The sequence below is a fragment of the Colletotrichum fioriniae genome (genome assembly GCF_027942845.1).
Source record: "Colletotrichum fioriniae strain IMI 355084 chromosome Unknown scaffold_7, whole genome shotgun sequence".
Classification (NCBI taxonomy): Eukaryota; Fungi; Ascomycota; class Sordariomycetes; order Glomerellales; family Glomerellaceae; genus Colletotrichum; species Colletotrichum fioriniae.
In genome coordinates this window covers 188,617-207,281 of record NW_027076843.1, presented here as the reverse complement: position 1 = coordinate 207,281, position 18,665 = coordinate 188,617, and the positions used below count along the sequence as shown (strand labels likewise).

The 18,665-nt window shown below is 49.9% G+C and overlaps 7 protein-coding genes across 7 annotated transcripts; 3 read left to right on the top strand and 4 right to left on the bottom strand.

Annotated features, from left to right (window-relative positions):
- Window positions 1-280: 280 nt before the first annotated feature.
- Window positions 281-667, bottom strand: N0V96_006260 (uncharacterized protein; the record flags this gene model as incomplete). Its single annotated transcript, XM_053190885.1, has 1 exon — window positions 281-667. One exon carries the CDS (start codon window positions 665-667, stop codon window positions 281-283), a length of 387 nt encoding a protein of 128 aa, XP_053051803.1.
- Window positions 668-703: 36 nt separating this feature from the next.
- Window positions 704-1,192, bottom strand: N0V96_006259 (uncharacterized protein; the record flags this gene model as incomplete). The annotated part of the gene is made up of 1 exon (XM_053190886.1): window positions 704-1,192. One exon carries the CDS (start codon window positions 1,190-1,192, stop codon window positions 704-706), a length of 489 nt encoding a protein of 162 aa, XP_053051804.1.
- A 2,600-nt stretch (window positions 1,193-3,792) lies between these two features.
- Window positions 3,793-4,446, bottom strand: N0V96_006258 (uncharacterized protein; the record flags this gene model as incomplete). The annotated part of the gene is made up of 1 exon (XM_065757657.1): window positions 3,793-4,446. One exon carries the CDS (start codon window positions 4,444-4,446, stop codon window positions 3,793-3,795), a length of 654 nt encoding a protein of 217 aa, XP_065613574.1.
- A 2,695-nt stretch (window positions 4,447-7,141) lies between these two features.
- N0V96_006257 (uncharacterized protein) lies at window positions 7,142-8,287 on the top strand (the record flags this gene model as incomplete). Its single annotated transcript, XM_065757656.1, has 1 exon — window positions 7,142-8,287. The coding sequence occupies one exon, from the start codon at window positions 7,142-7,144 to the stop codon at window positions 8,285-8,287; it is 1,146 nt and encodes a 381-aa protein (XP_065613573.1).
- Window positions 8,288-9,962: 1,675 nt separating this feature from the next.
- On the top strand, window positions 9,963-10,936 carry N0V96_006256 (uncharacterized protein; the record flags this gene model as incomplete). Its single annotated transcript, XM_065757655.1, has 3 exons — window positions 9,963-10,067; window positions 10,115-10,297; window positions 10,394-10,936. 3 exons carry the CDS (start codon window positions 9,963-9,965, stop codon window positions 10,934-10,936), a joined length of 831 nt encoding a protein of 276 aa, XP_065613572.1.
- A 3,427-nt stretch (window positions 10,937-14,363) lies between these two features.
- N0V96_006255 (uncharacterized protein) lies at window positions 14,364-15,927 on the top strand (the record flags this gene model as incomplete). Its single annotated transcript, XM_053190890.1, is given in 3 exon segments — window positions 14,364-14,738; window positions 14,751-14,873; window positions 14,944-15,927. 3 exon segments carry the CDS (start codon window positions 14,364-14,366, stop codon window positions 15,925-15,927), a joined length of 1,482 nt encoding a protein of 493 aa, XP_053051808.1.
- Window positions 15,928-16,414: 487 nt separating this feature from the next.
- Window positions 16,415-17,029, bottom strand: N0V96_006254 (uncharacterized protein; the record flags this gene model as incomplete). Its single annotated transcript, XM_053190891.1, has 1 exon — window positions 16,415-17,029. One exon carries the CDS (start codon window positions 17,027-17,029, stop codon window positions 16,415-16,417), a length of 615 nt encoding a protein of 204 aa, XP_053051809.1.
- Between the last annotated feature and the right edge of the window lie 1,636 nt (window positions 17,030-18,665).

Here is an 18,665-nt window from a genome sequence, read left to right as displayed (position 1 = left end):
GGGATCTGGGGTAATGCAGGTCAACGGGCCCAGACGACCATCACTTGCTACCAGTTGGCCGAGTTTTGCATGCAGCATATCAAGCCTCTAGAATCCGCTTTTGATTCATCACCCAGGTTCATTACATGTATTTGGGCCCTCAAAGGCGAATGTAACAGGACTTTCCTCCACCCGCCCACCCAAGTCGGATATGGTTAAAGACCTCGCTTGGCCGCAACAGTCGTCGGGTACGATATCAGCTACCACCTGACGATCTCGCACGCACACACTAGTGTACCAATTATTCAATGGTTTCCACGTATTCTTTGAGTTCCTTCTGAATCCATCCAAAAATGCTCTCCTGAAGTTTGCGGTCCTGGCTGAGTTTCGAACCAGATTCAGCCTTAGCAGTAGGACCGTAGTATTGCCCGCTCTTTGCGTCAGGGCTCACAGCTGCCCAGATCTGCGATAAAGCACTCTTTTCCACAGGTGTAGCAAAGAATATGGCTGCGTTCAGGAAGGGTTTGAGAAACATGCCGGTGGAAGCATGGTGAAGGTTGGTGGCAACCATCCCCGGATGGACAGGAATAACCTTGACGTGTTGCTCTCGCTCTGCCAAAGCCTTGGCGTAATGGAGATCGGCAAGCTTCGACATAGTGTATCGTTGGGTCGTAGCTCGGTTGGGCATGGTTGTTCGGATTTCTTCGAAGTTGTCATGCTGTCCTCAGCTGCTCATGCCCGAGCCCCGAACGACATCTACGACACGTGTCTCGCGGTTTGTCTTGGCCGTTGCCCGTATGACCGGTAGCAGAAGCTGGGTAAAGAGCGCCGGACCCATCACGTTCGTTCCAAACTGGATCTCATATCCTTCCTTTGATAGGCCCTCGGGGTTCATCATGATACCAGCGTTGTTGACGAGTATATCCAACCTAGACTCTTTTCGAAGGAAATCGGCCGCGGCAGCCTTGACACTATCAAAAGATGCTAGGTCAAGTTCGAGAAAAGTGATGTTTGTTGTCTCAGAGTTCTGCTGTTGGAGGTCTTGGATAGCCTTTTCGGCTTTGTCTCGGGATCTGGCTGCAAGGTAGATTCGAGCTGGGTTGTGTTTGCTGAGCTGCCGTATCGTCTCGAACCCAAGACCAACGTTTCCTCCAGTCACAATAATCACCTGATCGCAAAGATCAGGGATGTCGTCGGCGGTGAACGCGGGCATCTTGGAGCGGGGCGTGCAGATGGTTCGAGTATAGGGGTTGGAACGTAGCAGGTGAAGGGACTACTGGTGTAAGCAAAAGTTCAGATACTGACAAGAAGGAAACAGGCGATTTAATACTCTGGTTAGTGAAAAAGTCGGATGTGAAGAAGAGAAGCCTGGTGGGCGGCTGAAGGTGCCACGCGGGAGCATCAATGAGCCCGAGGGCACAATGCTTGATACGCCAGTCAAACGAGCCCATCTGGGGCGTAAGCAAACCATTGAAAAGAGGGAGATTCGGAACCACAGGGAACAAGAAAACAGAGCGTACTGGACTTTCGTGCAGTTCATTCTAGTCTCGACTCTCAATTTGTCGACCGTAAATGTTGTCCGGGGCTTTGGCGTCCCCAATGAGCCAACTCGCGACTTCCTGGTTGCTTACACCCCTGTCGGGCAGGTCCAGTCTGGACTTTGAATTGGCTAGCGCTCCTTCCTTTCAATGGGAGTGGGTAGATACCTCACTGTACGTAGATTCACACCTAGGGTAAGGTACTTGTACCGGGCCGTCGTGGAAGGAGGGAGGTAGCTAAGGTACCTACTTAGGTACGTAGCCGGGAGCTCGGCGTCTGTTTAGGCCGGGACAACCTCCCCTTCCATTGGATCTCGTGACGTCTCGACAGATCTTTGGTTCTTCTGACTTGGACATCATCATGCCCTCATTCAGCTACCTTGGGCGCCTTATCTTACTTACAATGACGGGTGAGCGGTGACCTACGACTTGGAGCATTCATTCACCGGCCATGTCATAGCGGATGCTGTCAGCTCCTAAGTTCATGGAGTCACCCTTGGGATATCAAACATGAGAGTTAGACAAGCCTCCAGGGAGAGAAGACTCTAGTTCAGAACGACTCAAGCTTCAGGGTGATTCGAATCTGTTAGAACTTTGACGACAAAAAAGGGAATTCGGAAGATGGACGGGCCACTGCAAACGGCTCTTCCGTCTATTTACTAACACGCAACGGAGGAATCGTGGGCTCTGCCCCTTGCTTGAAGTTTGGACTTCAACTGGCGATAGACTTCCTACTTTCGAAGGTACGTCAGACGCGAAGAGTTTGTCATGGCTTGCGGACTTTCAACAGTTGGCGGGGTTTCTGTCGAGAAAATCACCACAGGTCATTGTGCGGAGATCGCCAGTTGGTAATGCGCAGCGATCGACAGTATAACAAAAGTATGGCGGCGAACCCCCCGTTTCGTTGCGTCCAGCCCGTGGTGGATGACTCGTGAGGTCTTTGGCTTTCAATAGCAAAAGCTCAAAGGATTCTTTCCGGTTGGTCGTCGACCGAACGAACCAACCTCGAACAAGCCTAGAATAAGTCTAGAGATTCCTCTTTTGCCCCCAACTCCGAACATGGGCGAATGGCAAGCTCTCCATTCAAGCCCCGTCGACAGGGGAGTAAGCAATCTATTTCTGCGACACAGCACGTCCCACTGGGCCTCTGGGTGTAGTAGGTTCATCCCCGCTAACAAGGGAGTAAGCAAACTATTAATCCCCCATGGGAACACAATTCTGAAAGAACATCGTCCACAGCATGCTCGATAATCAATGCGCAAGATATCGAAAATACCAGTTTCGGAATGGAGCCGCGGCAGGTAGAGTCACTGGATGATGAAGATGATTGGACGGGCGTGGCGAGCGCCGCCGAAAGACGAAGACGGCAGAATCGGGTCCATCAAAGAGCCTACAGTAGGTCCATTCCTCAACTCGGGTGTCAAACGTGCTATCTCTTTGGCGAAGAAGGCTTACTTTACAATCCAACCAAGGCAGAAGAGACACCTGAAGCGCATTGCCCTTAACAGTACTAGAGCCTCAGCTGCAGCAGAACCCCAAGCCGAGATGTCCCTCGTCCCGGCTGCATCGCTTACCGCAAGCAGACCCATGACTCTATCGCAAATGCAAGAGATGTTTGGGATTTACTATTTGCTCAGATGCGCGGGCATACGCGAAAATGTCGCCGAGTTCCTTCAAAGAGCCTCTTCGAACTGGAGCCTCTTGCCCCCCACCCCGCGAGACCTTCCGGCTCTCACGAGACTCAACGCGTTCGACGCGCTAGCAAGAAATGCGCTGGTACTAGGCATTCCGGTAGAATTGATCGAGAGCGACGATGGCGAATCTCTCTTCATCTATCAAGGCCCCGCGCGGCCTCGATCCAGCAAGGTCCTGCCGCCTCATCTCTCACCAACGGCGCTGCAAAGGACTGTCAAGCATCATCCATGGCTAGACCTATTCCCAATACCGAAGATGAGGGATAATATACTTCATGGTGTTCAAGCAGGCGAGATAGACGAAGATGAGCTGTGCAACACGTTAGTCTGCGACCTCTTGGACCTGGACTCGCCCTCCAAGTCATCGCTCGTCATATGGGGAGACGCTTGGGACCTGAATGGTTGGGAGCTGGGTCCCGAATTCTTCAGGAGATGGGGCGGGCTAGTGCAGGGCTGTCCCGAAGTGCTCGTTGCTACCAACTACTGGCGACAAAAGAGAGGCGTGGGAAAGATTACAGAGATCAACTGGGGTGGCTCTCCGGCGTTAAATGAACAATAATCATTGAAAGGTGTGTTTCCAGCTATTTCAGCTGAAGCTCCCAAGTCTCTCCCATTCGCTTCTCTCCCCAGGCTTGATGTTCCTCGGTAGCTTTCAACTCGAATCCGGCCTTGGCATACAACCGCCGCGCCCCGATCAGGTGGTTATCTGTTGACAAGCCAATGCTCTCGAAGCCGACCTCCCTCGCAAAGTCGACACAAAGCCGTATCAGCTCTGTTCCCAAGCCGGAACCTCTTGCTTCTTTTTCTACAAGGAAGCATCTCAGCTTCGCTCTGCCTGCTGTCTCGCGGTCCTTGATGAGCATGATGGAGCCCAAAAACTTGTCGTCCCTCTCTGCGATCCAGCATCGTTCTTTCGCTGGGTCAAACTTGAGGAGGAAGTCTGCTGTGATTTGGCTGACCATGGCCTCGAACAACGCGCCGTAGTTGTATTCTGTGGAGTATATTGCGCCGTGTCGGTGGGTGATGTAGCCCATGTCGCCCGGGCGATGGTTTCGGATTGTAATAGAATTAAGAGCACTGAAGCCGTTGGTTGAGACCATCTTGGGCGAATCCACAATGTGCTGCGGACTGGGCGCGTACTGGTTTCTTGAGTTCTCAAAGACAGTGCAGTGACTTAGAGACTGTAATAGTTGATATCTGATTGCGAACCCTTCAATCGTCGCCAACTGAATCATCTCATCTCTTGCGGAAGGGGGCTTCCCTCTTGATCAGCGGTGAGCGTGGTCCTGGCCTCGGGGGTCTGGTGGGGAATGTCAAAGTCATGTCATCCAAGGGCGCACTGTACTTAAGCGCCACGCTGCATGTCATAATTAGTGTCACTGATAGACACCAGTGACCTCAGAGAGTCAGCTTGGATGCTTCTAGGGGCTTCTGAATTTGCCCGTGCACAGCAAAGATACCACTGGCTGACGAGATTCAAGTAGTGTCAAGCTATCATCGGAAGTCGGGAATATTGATGCGCAATTCTCTTGCAGTAGAAACTGGAACCCAAAGCTCAGATGCAGTCACTTGATCGTGATTGCACGTCGAAAAGATTCACAAAAGACATGACTCAAAGCAAAGTGACTGGCCAGGTCTGGTTCTCAGGAGCATATAACTTGTATTCAAGAAACGGGCGAAAGTTCTAGATTACAGCTTTTGTCATTCTCTAACCTAAGTAAGAAACATACCGGAGTTTCTATACAAGGATGGTCCGACAAGCCGGATTATTGCAATATTATGTCTAGCTGCAACGCACTTGATGACTGACGTGACACGCCGTGCGACTCCTCCGAACCGTATCCGCCCACGCGACATGTGAGGCCCTTACAAGTAAACAAACTCAACAGGCTCACCCGTATGCGCAACATGGTATAATCTACGATACTCAGACGAACTTCTGATGTTTAGATAAAATCAGACTGCCAGCTCGCCCGGCGATGCACCCAAATCGTTACCAAGCATCTATCACCCCTCCAGTCCAACCATATCATGACACAGAAGGACACCAGTAAACCAAATAGAATGCACCCAAGAGCTGTAGATCCTTGGGATAACCTACAGACAGAATGCAACCACCCTTCCTCATCAAACTTTGGTATATCCATGACTTCACACACCCATATTTGTGCTGCAAAGCGGCCTTTGTCGTATGATATCCCATCTGGAAATGGCAGAGAATTTGCGTAATCAAGATCGAAGTGGGAAGATTGCCCAAGGTCGGCCAGCGTAAATGCCATGGACATTGATGCGAGGATGGCGCTGATCACCAGCATGAGAGACAGGCTAAGTCGCACCCAGTTCACCATCTAAGTCGAGTCGTCAGCAGGCGTCGTCCACGGTAGTTGCGACCACGATCTTCATCCGGTCTACGTACGTACCCGAACAGGACCTCGGAAAAAGGCACGAATGGCAATCAAAGAGACGGTAATTGCAGCCATAAGACCAATCACTGCGTTTGCGATGTGCAACTCGTAATATAGAGGCAGCATTTTTTGCGGATCGTACCTCATGGTTTGCCCGCCGCCGTAGTATTGGGAATTACCCGGAACCGATCGGAAGATGCCGCTCTTATACCTATAATGAGTGCCATACATCCACTCCCTGATCTCTCCCAAAGACTTAGCACGAAAGGCCAGGTGGATTGTCGACGCCACAAGCAAAGAAAGGCTCAATATGAGAGCTGTCATAAGGAAGGGCCTTCTGAAAGGAGGTTGATCTTGAGTGGTCTCCCTTGAACCTCTGTCTATTGACACATGTTGTTCCACAGCAGTCAGATAGCTGTGGTGCATTGATGGCAAGCTTGCGCGTCGTGACGTAGACTTGGATGAAGAGAGCCCGGACATGGTAATAGGACGCGGACTTTGTGGATGTGATTTCAGGTGATAGGGAACAACAAGAAGTTCGGTTTAAAGACGTTGTTCCTCTGTAGTCAAGAAGGCTCTCTTTTCATATCGCTTCACTTTGACCCCATGAGCAGTGCGTTCAATGCGTTAAGGCAAAGTCAATGTGCAATACAGGCATCGGGTAGCCTTGCTTCATCCTCAAAATATCTCATCACGTAGTATTGGGGGCTTCACAGCCTCCTCACGGCTGTGTTACAAAGCTTTTCTGCTGTTGTCGCACTGGTCGTGCCTAGACTTTTCTAATGGATGGGGCTCGGGTCCCGCGTACATGGGGGCCAGTTGATGGGGGCCAGTTGATGTGTGTGAGTCGTATTGCGAACTCGTTTAACGGATAGTGAGCCTTAACAACAAGTTGGCGCCCAGCTGTAGGAAGATCACACCACTCAAAGTACGCACACATACCTAGGTACTTATTGATAACAACACGAAGCCTCCCCTGTTCCACCACTCCGGGTTCTCAGGTAAGCTTGGACAGAAGGCTTCACGATTCGAGTTGAAGTTGGATTTGCTAAGTTACTTGTTTCTACGAAGCTGGAACCTCTCGGAGGTCAACCGTCCCATAGACTTCACCAGTGTTGGTCTCAGTGCCGAGTCTTTACGACCCCATCGGAAACAGACCCGACTGAGATCCGACTTTGGGCCCCGCCCCCTCTGTTTTGCCATTCGAAGCCCAGTTTGGAATGGCCCCCTGGCACTGTTTTATGGCCTCCACGAGATTGACAACATCACTGCCATCACAAAGTCTAAGAAACAGTCAACTTAGAGAGGAAACTTGACTACCTGTCGTGAGGCTACCAATCACACTATGATCAACTTCATACTTGGACGTATAAAATGGTACCCATCACGATGCAAACACACATCAAACTCACAATCTGATTTCGAGCGTTGAACCCAGCTTAACTTATCTCTGTTACTACGGAAACAACCGCAGCTATACCCCTCACCTCATAATTTCTCTTAGTTGCGCTTGAAGACTCTCGCCATGGGCTTCGGAGCCGCCGGGTTCTTGATGGCTGCCGTGGACGCAGCGTCGACATTGGTCAGTGTAAAGCTGCTGGTCGATGCTTCTAAGCCGGCTGCCAACGATCCAGCGACTCTTGTTACCTTCACCACCGGCCATCACAATGACATGAATGGTGCAGGTGGCAAGATCCCCCATATAGCTCTATGGGATGATTTTGGAAAGCGCATTGCACAATGGCATCCTGGCAAGAACCAAAAGATGGCCTCTGGTGCCGACGGAGACAGGCACGGCCAGATAATAGTCAAACACAACCAGAATGGGGGAAAGGGCGCAGATCCTTTCTACATCATGCTGAGCAACCACGACGACGACGCCATTTGCATTTCGACCATCACTGTAGCGAACAGTGCTGTGACGACCACATTCTATGGCTCCACCGGCAAAACCTGCGGGCAGTCATGGTATTACAGTGACCGGACCTTGGGAGAGACCAGATTCACAACTCCCTGCGTCTGGCTCGATGGCGATCACACTGATGGCCTGAATGCCAAAGCCATGAGCTTCCATCTGAACGACTTCGCTCCCACCCAATCCAAGATGGATTTGTACACGATGTATCCCGAAAAGGGCTACCCTTACTTGTGCAAGAGTACTCCTCGGTTTTCTTTCTGGGGCAATCTCCTCCCAGATGGCTGGATCCCTTTTTTCGACCCCCCTCTGAAGTACACTTCCGACGGCGCCGATCAAGGCTCAGACGAGGACCCCGATATTGCTCTTGACAAACAGACCTATGACAAGAGCGTGTACCTACGCCAGGGCGAGAGAAAGATCGGCCAACGAAACATCAGACCCAGAACCAACAAGTTGAGCAAAAGACAAGGCAGCAACATGGATTCGGAGAGGCTGATCGTTACCAATATCGAAGGGCAAACTGCGCGCGAGATTTGCGAGGATCCCAACTCGGTTGGCTATGACATTATCTCCTACTCGGACAACATGTATTGCGACATCTCGGAGAAGACGCTTTACCCTCTTTGCTCAGGCGGAACTACGAGTAGCTGTTTCAACGCTAGCTCTGTCCAGCTGATTGGAGAAGCGGGCCCTCTTCTTGCCCGAGGCGAACCTGCCAAGCTGTACAAAGAAGTAAGCCACTGGGGACGATGAAGTTTCTAATCGCCGAATTTCGAGGGGTTTTGTAAGCTCTTGGTTTAGCTTGACCATTGTAAATTCATGTGCCTCACAGTCGAATGCGCAGTATCTAAAATACCTTTTTTGTGACTTCTTTGGTTATCTTTACGGCAGTTTGCTTTGGACCAAACCTTTCTTTCCCCTAAGCCTCGTGGGATCGACTTTCATATCTCTTTTCACAGCAATCAGCCATTGCTTTTCCTAAATATGATCAAGGTACATTTTCTCAAGTCATGTTGTGCTTGAAGTAATGGGTTCGAACAAAAACGGCATTGGGTTAGTGATTGCCTGCCGTTGGATACATTTGAACGGTTGAACTGCTCGATGACCTATAGAGCAATTGAACACAATTAATATGTCCACCTTGTCTGATAGTACCAGTGTTATAATTCCAATAGCAGCTCGCGAGCTCCAGCATCATGTCCAGAAGAGACCAGGCATATTGACAATGTCATTGAAGCAAGGTTGATGCTGTCTCTTACAAAAGCACAGGGCGCACACATTACTTCAGACCAAGGCTCCTAGTCACCGCTCCCAGTACCGTCCCCAGTAACTAGGTCGATATAGAACTTGTCGTGGAAGCACCCAGTACCTTGGTAGCATCAAAGTGCTCGACCACAAGTGCGTAGATAGCAGAAAGGCCACCTGGCACAATTCACAGTACAAGCACCGAGCTTCGTTACCCATCCTTTATTGAACTGCTTCGGTACTTCAAGCACAAGGTGAAAATGGCTGGCCTCGCCGCAAAGAGCTTGAAGTTATTGTCATTCGCCATCAACCAGGCCACAGGCCGATCACAACGACATGTGGGGGCACCGAAGCTAGTCGGATGCAGTGACACACATTGAGCTCTGGCAGCTTTTGCCATACATATGGCCCCCGGGGGCCGGGGCCGGCCATAATTTTGAAGGTGGAGATCGCTGTGTTGGTGACATGCTATGATATTTGTTAGCGATGGGACTGTAAGGAAAATAACCAGCTTCTCAAAATCTGTGTTGGAACAAGGGTTACAATGCCCCAGTAGTAAGGGGTGCAACCATGTCCTGCACTTCGAAATTGCTAGGACCCCAAGTGCAGGCGGCCGACTCCAACCTAACTTTTTCGTTGTTACCTGTATCCTTCTGTCTTCCCGTTGGCGATGGTGCCGCGCATTCGAGCTTCCTTGCAAATCTCCTTTGGGAGAACGGGGTATCCTGTTCACAATGTCTTGGGGGCTTCACGGTTAAGGTATACAAAACCAGAACGCAACATGAATTAGTAAACTTGACGTTGCAGTAACTTCAAACAGGGGAATGATACATATCACTATGTGATGGAGTACTCGATAATGTGCTAGCCTGCCCGTTCAGAGCCGGAAATGATTCCTTTCCCTCCTTCTTGGCAAGTCGGAACCTGTTCCAATGATGGCCCCTTCACGAACGCTTCTTGGGGTCCTTTGAATGGACATTTATCGTCTTCATCAATAATGTGATGGACAGAAATAGTTCTGTTAAAGTTGTCAAGAGTATAAATCATCATTCATCTTCTCGACGTAAGATAAGAATAAGCCAGCACAATAGTAAGCATTACACGAGCATTTTCAAAAGCATTACCACTGGAACTATACCAATCATTTGTGTTTATTTCTCACTCCATCAGAATCGACACCAAGATGCATTTCTCGACTCTCAGGTTAGCCTTGGTCGCTCTGATCGGGTTGATTACTTTCTTCAACAGTTCCCAAGCCCTGCCTATATGCCTCGAGATTTCCCAGGAAGTAAGTAGTTGCAGACTGAGCTGAGGCATTTATACTGATACTCTCAGTACACTGAGAATCATCTCCCATACTGCATTCCTCGTCTCGATAGCCGAACTCCAGCACCACCACCCAAGCCTCCCAAGAATCCTGCTCTCAACGAAAAGTTTCCCGGCAGTAACACTCCCGGCGGCGCAGGCCGTGGACCCGGTGGCTTACCTGGCGCAAGTCCCGTGAAACAAGCACCTCCTGTAAGTCATCCATACCACATCAAGACAACAAACTCAGAATGAGGATATTTGAAATAGTATGAATGGCCAGGACGCTGACGTTGAGTGGTAAAATAGACTGTCAAGACCCCCGAGCAAATCTTGGCCCCTGGCAATGGCTGGACCGTCACTATATTTGATGGACTGTCCAACAGAGGCTTCAAAGTCGACCACAATAAATACTCAAACGCGGTATCCGGCAAAGTCAACGCGAAAGAGGGGTCGTTGGTTGTGTCTCACGCTAAGATGAGTGATGCCAACAAATTGGTTCCCCTTGATCAACAAGTCAAATTGTCAAACATTCAGGTAGAAGTCCTAAAAAAGGCAGGAATTACCCCAAAGAAGACGAGGAAGCTTAGTTACGAAAATGTCCAGGAGTCAAGTACTATTCCGGTGCTACAAGCCGCCATGACAGAAAAGGGATCCGCACGAGAGGTGGATTCTTTTACCGTTAGCGCCTCCGCCACTGGTGTTGACAAGAAGATCTTCGATGACATTTCGAAGACCATGTTCGGGAAGAATGCAAACTGGGTCAATTCGGACTACATCAAGAAGGGCGTTTCAGGATATCGAGTCTATGGTAGCTTGAAAACCCCCAACTTGGATGCCCTCTTCCCCTGAGCCTTTCATGCTTTCAAGTTTTCTAGCAACACCCAGCAACGAGCTTACTCTTCGCTCCTTTTGGAGAGCAACCTCGTACGCAGTCAAGTGGGTGACGAAATCGATTTCCGCTTGTACACATCCGACAAAGCAGTTTCCACCGCCATCATCACAAGTACTACTATCTATGAGATATAGTATATTCTTTTACGTATATAAGAAGGATTATGATGCAGAAGGGGTAGCAATTCTGATACGAGTAGTAAAAGGGCTAATACTTGTTCAAGAGGTATGGGAGGAAAGCCATTTTGTCACCCACTTGGCAGTTCAATCACGGCAATAGGATGACGCTTGCGCATGGAATGTTCCTAACCATCTATCGCCAAAGTTTTACTTCGCTTCTCTGGGCTGGCTCGAGGTAGTCCACATTCTCATTCTAGTTGCTTCATGTCATCTTTGCTCGATTTCAATCAGAACTACAAATTAGTAGACGTACAATTGAGCGTTGAAGATGTGCTCTGAATCCTCTCGCAGACATTTCATCTCTCCAATGTCCTCATTCAAATGCATTTCACTAATTCTACCAGCGTTGATTCCACCAGCGTTGACCTAAGCGCCAACGCACTTGGCCTTGCAGTTTCAAGAAGACGTGGGGGTGGCTCAGCCGGTCTGCCTAAGGTAATACACTAACAGCGTTGGAGACACCTGCAATGGCCTGGTCTTCGCCAGCATGGTTGCGTTGCAGTAGACGGGCCCAAAAGGTTGGCTTGCATCAACTCGTATGTGGCAACCAACAAACAAGCCAAGAGTTCACAGGGGACAGAGCAATCCCTAGTAGACGGATATAAATAAGACATCAAAGACCTGCCCAAGTCTCATGGTAACACCCAACTCTCCACCCCAACTATCAATGTAACATCCAACAAGCCGTGCAGCCATCAATTTCTCATTATGCATATCCTCGATTTCTCCCAAGAATTGATTCACAAGATATTGTACCACATGGCCATCTCAAGGGGGTGTCACAAGAGCCATGAGACTGCGCCTCGTATGTAGTAAGTGAAAATCGATCTTCATTTTGCCCGCGCGTGAAATTGACGGTGTCAACTCATCTAGGACTGTTCCGGGACTGTCTGAGGGCTGCCTTGTTTGAAACTCGCCTCCTTGATGAATTTGAACACTTGTCGCTGTATTCTGGTGGTCGAAACGAGGAATTCATGAGCGACTGGTACATAAGGGAACACCACGGCATCGAGGAGTTCTGGCATGCTTACATTTCCTACCGAGTTCGAAACGAAAACAATCCACAGGTTGGCCGTCTTCTTGAGGTTCGACAAGTTGCAGAGGCTTACTGCACTCGAACTGCCGCGGCGGCTTTAGACAGCACCATCGACTCGCTGTGTTGGATGGCACTGGAGCGAGCCGCGAGATGGCCTACCATTGCTCGCATGTGGACTCTGGGCATTGGGAAAAATGGGGCAATTGCTGAAAATGGTGTAGTCACGGATTTGGGACTCAATCTCCTCAGTGCAGCAGCGTATCTCGGAAACTTGCCACTGGCCAAGGAGTTGTTGGAGGAGGGTCATTGCCCAGCAGACACCAACGAGCTTTTCGATACGCCCTTACAACTTGCTGCCTGGTCACGCAATGCCGAAATTTTTCAGCTCTTTCAGGAACGTACCGGGAAAACGTCGATTAGAGGAGCTGCGATGTCCGGGGATGTGGAAATGCTGCGCCTAGCCATCTACCCCCCTTCGCGGGCCGACTCGAGCAGCACAGACTTCGCCGGGTTCCCGTGCGGGCACGTTCTCGTTGATTCAACAGATGACCAGGTTTACGAGCTTTACCGAGCGGTCTACAAAACGAAATCAGTGGACGCATTCAAGTACATTTGTTCTTTTTTTGAGCATGAGGAATATGGATATCACATGCTAAATACCGTGATTCGGCCGCATTGTGAATGGGGAAATCTAGACATCGTCAGGCACCTACTTGAATCAAGTGGCGGACTGTCATCTACTAGATTCAACGTTTATGGCATCGGTTCTTCGGGGACAACTGTCTCACCGGGGCCGCCCGCGGGTGGCGAGAGGACGTGCTTGACTATTTGCTCGAGTCTGGCATGAATCCCGAAGGGGTCATGGGCGACATTTCTCCCCTGGCTGCGGCAATACGTGCTGGAAGTATATCTATGGTACGGAAGCTTGTCAAACATGGCGCGAGTCCACATGCTTGGCATGGAGGAACACTGCTGCAGTATGCCGTACGCCTTGAGCATACAGCAATACTTGAGTTTCTCCTAGATAGGGAGGTCTGCCGTGATGAGCCATCAGAGTTGAAACTAGTGGTGGAAAGAGCAATGGATCTGGGGTTAGAATCAATGGTTGAAATTCTAAATCGACGGGAGAAGGAATGGAACGCGAAGGACGAGGTTATTACTACATAGGGGAGGTGGCTCTGTTGACTTTCACATCCCATCTCACCATTATTAGATGAGCCTGCAGTACTTCTCTTGGTTCGCAGCAAACATGAATAATCAATCAGGTTACGTTTCCAGCAGGCCTTGGATGCTTGACACTACAATCAACTCACAAGGTCAAAGGTTGAATACAAAGGCCAATGTTATTGTTCCTCTTTGGCTCCCGGTGATCCCTCTCTGTAATAGGTAGAGCGGTCATTTGAATGGCAGTTTTAGTTGTCCCTGCTCAGTCATGGCCCCGCCAGCAATACCTCTTGGTCATTTTGCTGATCTTTGAATCGATAGCGATTGTTCGTACAGAAGCAAGTGTATTTACCTTAGGGCTGAAAGATCCGGAAAGCGATATCGGGCTAAGCATTGACATGCATTCCTGCTGTGGCCAAAGAAAGCTCAACAGTCTCCTGTTCTGCCATGTGAAGATTAGGTAGGGAGCTCTTAGATTCTTGGACATAGAGAGGCTGCCAGTAATTCAAATACGAACGGCAAACATGCGTTTGACAAGTATTTCAACAGCATCCAGGTGATATCACGTGTCTCCTGAGTATATCTTCCGGGCAAGGCCTCACCGAAAGGTCTGCGCCTCAGGCGCCTAGGGCACCTCGGTGAGGTCTCCAGATCACCAAATCACGTGTTGAAGAGGTATTAGCATCCATGCTCCTTCCTCTGTTCTAGATGAGAAGAATTTAAGCGAGGCGCTAGTGATGTTGTGTGCCTCACTGCTTCTTCGTTAGCTGCTCACACGACTTCTCCTCCTGTCAACATCACAATCCCAACTTTCTCCCTTCCACCAAACCTTCTCCCCCACAACAACCTCATCAAAACAAATCCATCCTGAGCGCACGACATCGCTAAGTTCCCTTTGTCACGCCAGTCACGGCGTGGAGTTGATGCCTTCCCACTCACATTCACTTGTTTTGTCCTACAGGCTACCTCTTTCCACTGATCGTACACCTCGATAAACCAGTCAAGATGGCGGCGCACGGCCAGCTATCTCTTCGATCCTGTGCTTCTCTAGTCTTCTGGATTGCACTGGCTCTCGTCCAGATCCCGCTTGCTTTGTGTGGTCCTGTCCACATTCACAATGCTTCGCCACGAGCTGCCTTTGTCTCTCTGGTCTCAGAGCAGCAAAAGGAGCAGATGGTAGCCTCTGTCGCACAGCTCGAGCAGCGATTCAATCACAAGTACCGCTACGACTGGGTATTCTTCAGCCACGAGGAGCTTAGCGAAGAGTTCAAGGACGTTACCTCTAACGCTACTGCCTCGACTGTTACCTACAACCTGATCCCTCAGCAGCACTGGACAATCCCGAGCTCTGTTGACCCTGGTCGCTTTGAGGCTGGTCTGGTGCGCGCTTAGGGAGTGAACGCCGACAAAGCCCTCATCAAGACTGCCCATCACAGACGTCGCTGGTCTGCTGGACTCTTTGCCCGAGAGAAGCGTCTTCAGGCCTACGAATGGTTCTGGATGGTTGAACCTGGCGTAAGTTGGCATCGTCCTTTCTTCCTTACCCTCCTTTGCTTTGCCTTGGCTGACAAGGCTCTTTCTCTAGACCAAGTTCCTCTGCGACATTACGGTCGATGTCTTCCGTCTAATGCGAGACCGCGGAATTGCCTACGGAGTCAATGAGGTGTCTTTTGAGGGTGCCGCCGACTCTGAGCTCCTCTGGAAGAGTACCAAGTCTTTCATGGATACGCACCCCGACATGGTCCGACCCACAGCCGATATCACCTGGATCCTAGGCAATAGTGCCATATCCAACAAGCCTACTCGTTCATCAGACTACTACATGGATGGGACTGACGATATGGAGGGCTTCCACATGGTCTTGCGAGATGGAGGCTGCAGGGCCATCGGACAAGGATCTGAGGGTGATATGCCTCCCGGTGTTTTCCTTGAAGCTGATCCTCAGCAGTGCGAGCCAAACACGGTTGCCGATGCTTTTACTACTCGGCTTGCTGCGAGCTACGACCAATGTGACATGGATACCCCTATTGAGATTGGCAATCTCAACCACTTCCGCGGACCTGAACACAGCTCCTACTTTGACTATCTCGACAATGCCGGCGAATTCTACTACGGAAATACCAGCAATGTTCCCGTCCACTCCCTGAGTGCCAGCATGTTCCTCCCACGCGACAAGTTCTGGCTCCTCGGTGACATGGTCTGCGAGATGCATGGCCTCCACAGCTGCCCTCCGATGCCTCACCCGACCTTCAACTCCAACCTGCAGACCGAGAATGATCCCAACTACCTGACCGATGTAGTCGAAGCTTCTTGGTTCGGCGCCTATAAGGACAACCAAGTCTTGCTCATCCACCGCGTCTGGGAGAGAATGGCGTCCGATATGGCCCGCCAGAGAGGTATCCCAGCAGCCCAGCTCGGACACACTGCCCTCGATGAGCGTAACTTCAAGCTCTACAAGCCCGAGAGATACCCAGTTGATGTCACACTGACTTGGTACTCGCTGGAGGATAGCTGGCGTTCCTGGTCTTGCGATCGCCTCAAGTGGTTCCTTGGGGTGTTGGGATGGTGAACTCTTGACACGGAAATCAGAATTAGCCCCCAGGGATCGGGCTTGCATGGAGAGCCGGAGACGGCGCTTCCAAGCAGCAGGGCAAGGGGGTTCAGACTTGGGATTTCACTTGTTTCGCGGTACAATTTAACCTACACAGCTTCTATCAGCACCAGGTAGCCATCCTCAAAGAATGACTGATGATTCATACCTACCATCTTCGCCTGAACTGCCTAAAGTACCCACTCCACCTGGGTGAAGTATTTCGTCGACATTTTTGATCAGTATCATGACTGTGAACATGCATGTGACCATAACGCCAGACATGGATACGAACTCAACACAGTACACCAGCATGTAATGGAAGTAAGACAAAGGTACAAGAAATTCATTATGCTCATCAGAAATGTAATGCTATTGAATAGTCGAACCGTTCCCTCGAACCTCAACCTCAGCATCGCATAACGATCCCAGTCTCCCGGTAGCAATGTCAATCTTCCCAATACTCTCAGTGGTCATGGTCCTCGTGGCGATAAGGCCACTCGGATTGTGCTTCATCATCTGGACTATCATCCGCGTCCTCTTCCATCTGTCTCTCTCGCCTCATGGAAGCCATGGCCCGACAAGCGACGCAATTGTCCACTATCTCAATATAAGACGCCGGTCCCGCAACCGTATACTCGCTGAAATCCATGCTGACCACTCTGTGGTAATTGTTGAGGTTCGCCGTAATGAGGAGCTGATGATCGTGAGGGCTGGAAAGGCCATGCTCGTCGTTGAGTCTATACCACGCATGGCATGCCATGTGGCCTTGGCCGTAGGTGTAAAGGAGTGGAACAAACTTCATGCGGGGCTCGGCATTGTATTGGCTGGCGAGGTAGTTGTTGATTGCCTCTCTCCCTTCAAAGGTTGTTCCCTCGTAACGTGGAAGATTGATGCTTGTCGTCAGAGTCGCGTCGTCGGTGAACCATTCCCAGCTACTATGGAGACCTCCGGCGTTGATGTTGTCTATGAGGGGTTCGAAATGAGTGTTCAGAATGTCGTCGAGCCATTCTTTGTTCTCGTCACTGCACCAGAAGTGGATGGAATTCTGGATGGGGTCCATCTCGAAGGAACCATTCATGGTGGAGACCTGAAATAATGTTCAGCAATGCAACAGTGACCGTATATGTTCTCTTCTATGCAGCTTACGGGATCAAATGGAAGTTCTTGGGTGTTTTCGAATAGGTATCAGACAACGGAGGGACTCCGCGAGGTTGTGGGATGATGGCAAAGAACCGCGAGCGCAAAGCGTAGATGGACGTTGTCTCGTTTTTGGTAGGGAGACAGAAAACCAGGAGGAATCGAGGCAAGTGGGAGGCAAGTGGTTTGAAAAACTCGGTAGTGACTTGGGAGTTCCTTAGGTTTCTCAGTAAACAGGGGAAGGAAGAGCGAACTTGCCGGACTTGCACCTGAAGGAGGTCGTTTTGAAGAAGTCGCGATGCGAGTAGATTAGGCACGCGCCCGTGTGGGCAATTGCAGTCTTTGGATGACAGGATCATGTGTGCTCATTGAACCCGGAAGACGTTCAAGAAATACTCTCTAATAAATCTGTCACGCGGGTGCTTATGCATCCTCCTCAGATCTGGCGTTCTCCTCAGATCTGTTCCTCCTCTAAACTCAATTCCTTTAGCTTGTCGCCATTGCCCACGTCCAGGACCCGACCCTGTCTTCGTCGTACAGCCGTTTCCGTCAGTAGTGCGCTCGCGCATATAACTTTCGATATATTCGTACCTCTGCATTCCTCTGACGAAGATGTGTATGGGTTTTTCTCTCCAGATACTTGGAGTTCTTAGTGAATAGTGGCCTAAACTTTTATCTTGACTCGAGATATTTATGTGGATAAGAACCATGATTTCTGGTAACTTCAGTATGAGACACAAGGATAGACGTTGGGCATTGAAATGATGAATGATTTTGAATGGCTGTGGTAGCTAACGGTGTTTCCGCGTCGTCTTCGGCTACTCTGCAATGCGCAAACCGAATTAGACTGAAGGCAATTTATTGAAGACAGTTTGGCGAATCTTGGCCCCAGAAGCGCTGAGTCGTGGTAGGGAAAAAGCCAGGTGGTTGGAGGAGGGAAGAGAGAAGGGAGAACTGGATTCTCATCAAATTATAGGTAAAACGGATATCTGAGTAGACGGAAGTACTGAAAAATACGGAAGGTATGACAGTGAGTTAGAGGGCAAGTACACCTCCGAAGCTGTTCTCTTTTCCTGATCTATTTCTACCTAAGGTACTTGTACGTTTCATCAAAAACAAAGGGGTTCATGACTTCAACCTCAGCAAATGGCTAAAACAATGGCGTATGCCTCAAAAAATAGCTTTCTGTAGGACTCAATCACTCTCTAAATCAAATTGGTGTTTTAAACTAGGCCCACTCCTATCTACAGTAGTATCAAAGCCTTCCCCTCATTCCTGAGAACAAAAGCTGAATGACCGTCCACATCTTTACCGATAGCTAGCATAGTCCATCATGTCTACGAGCACCAGACTCTAGTCGGCAAACCTTTCGCAACTCTTCCAACTGCAAACATTGTTACATGTTGAAGCCACTTGCTACGATAATCGGCGCGCCTCACCCTCTTCCCGAGCCCCAAATGATCTGTAGAATGATCTGCCTTTTGGCCCGTACTCTCCGTGCATTATTTGAGAAGTGTACTCGAATTCGATTCCTAGAGACATCGTAATAAGAATATCAGGAGATGGAAAAATGAGGA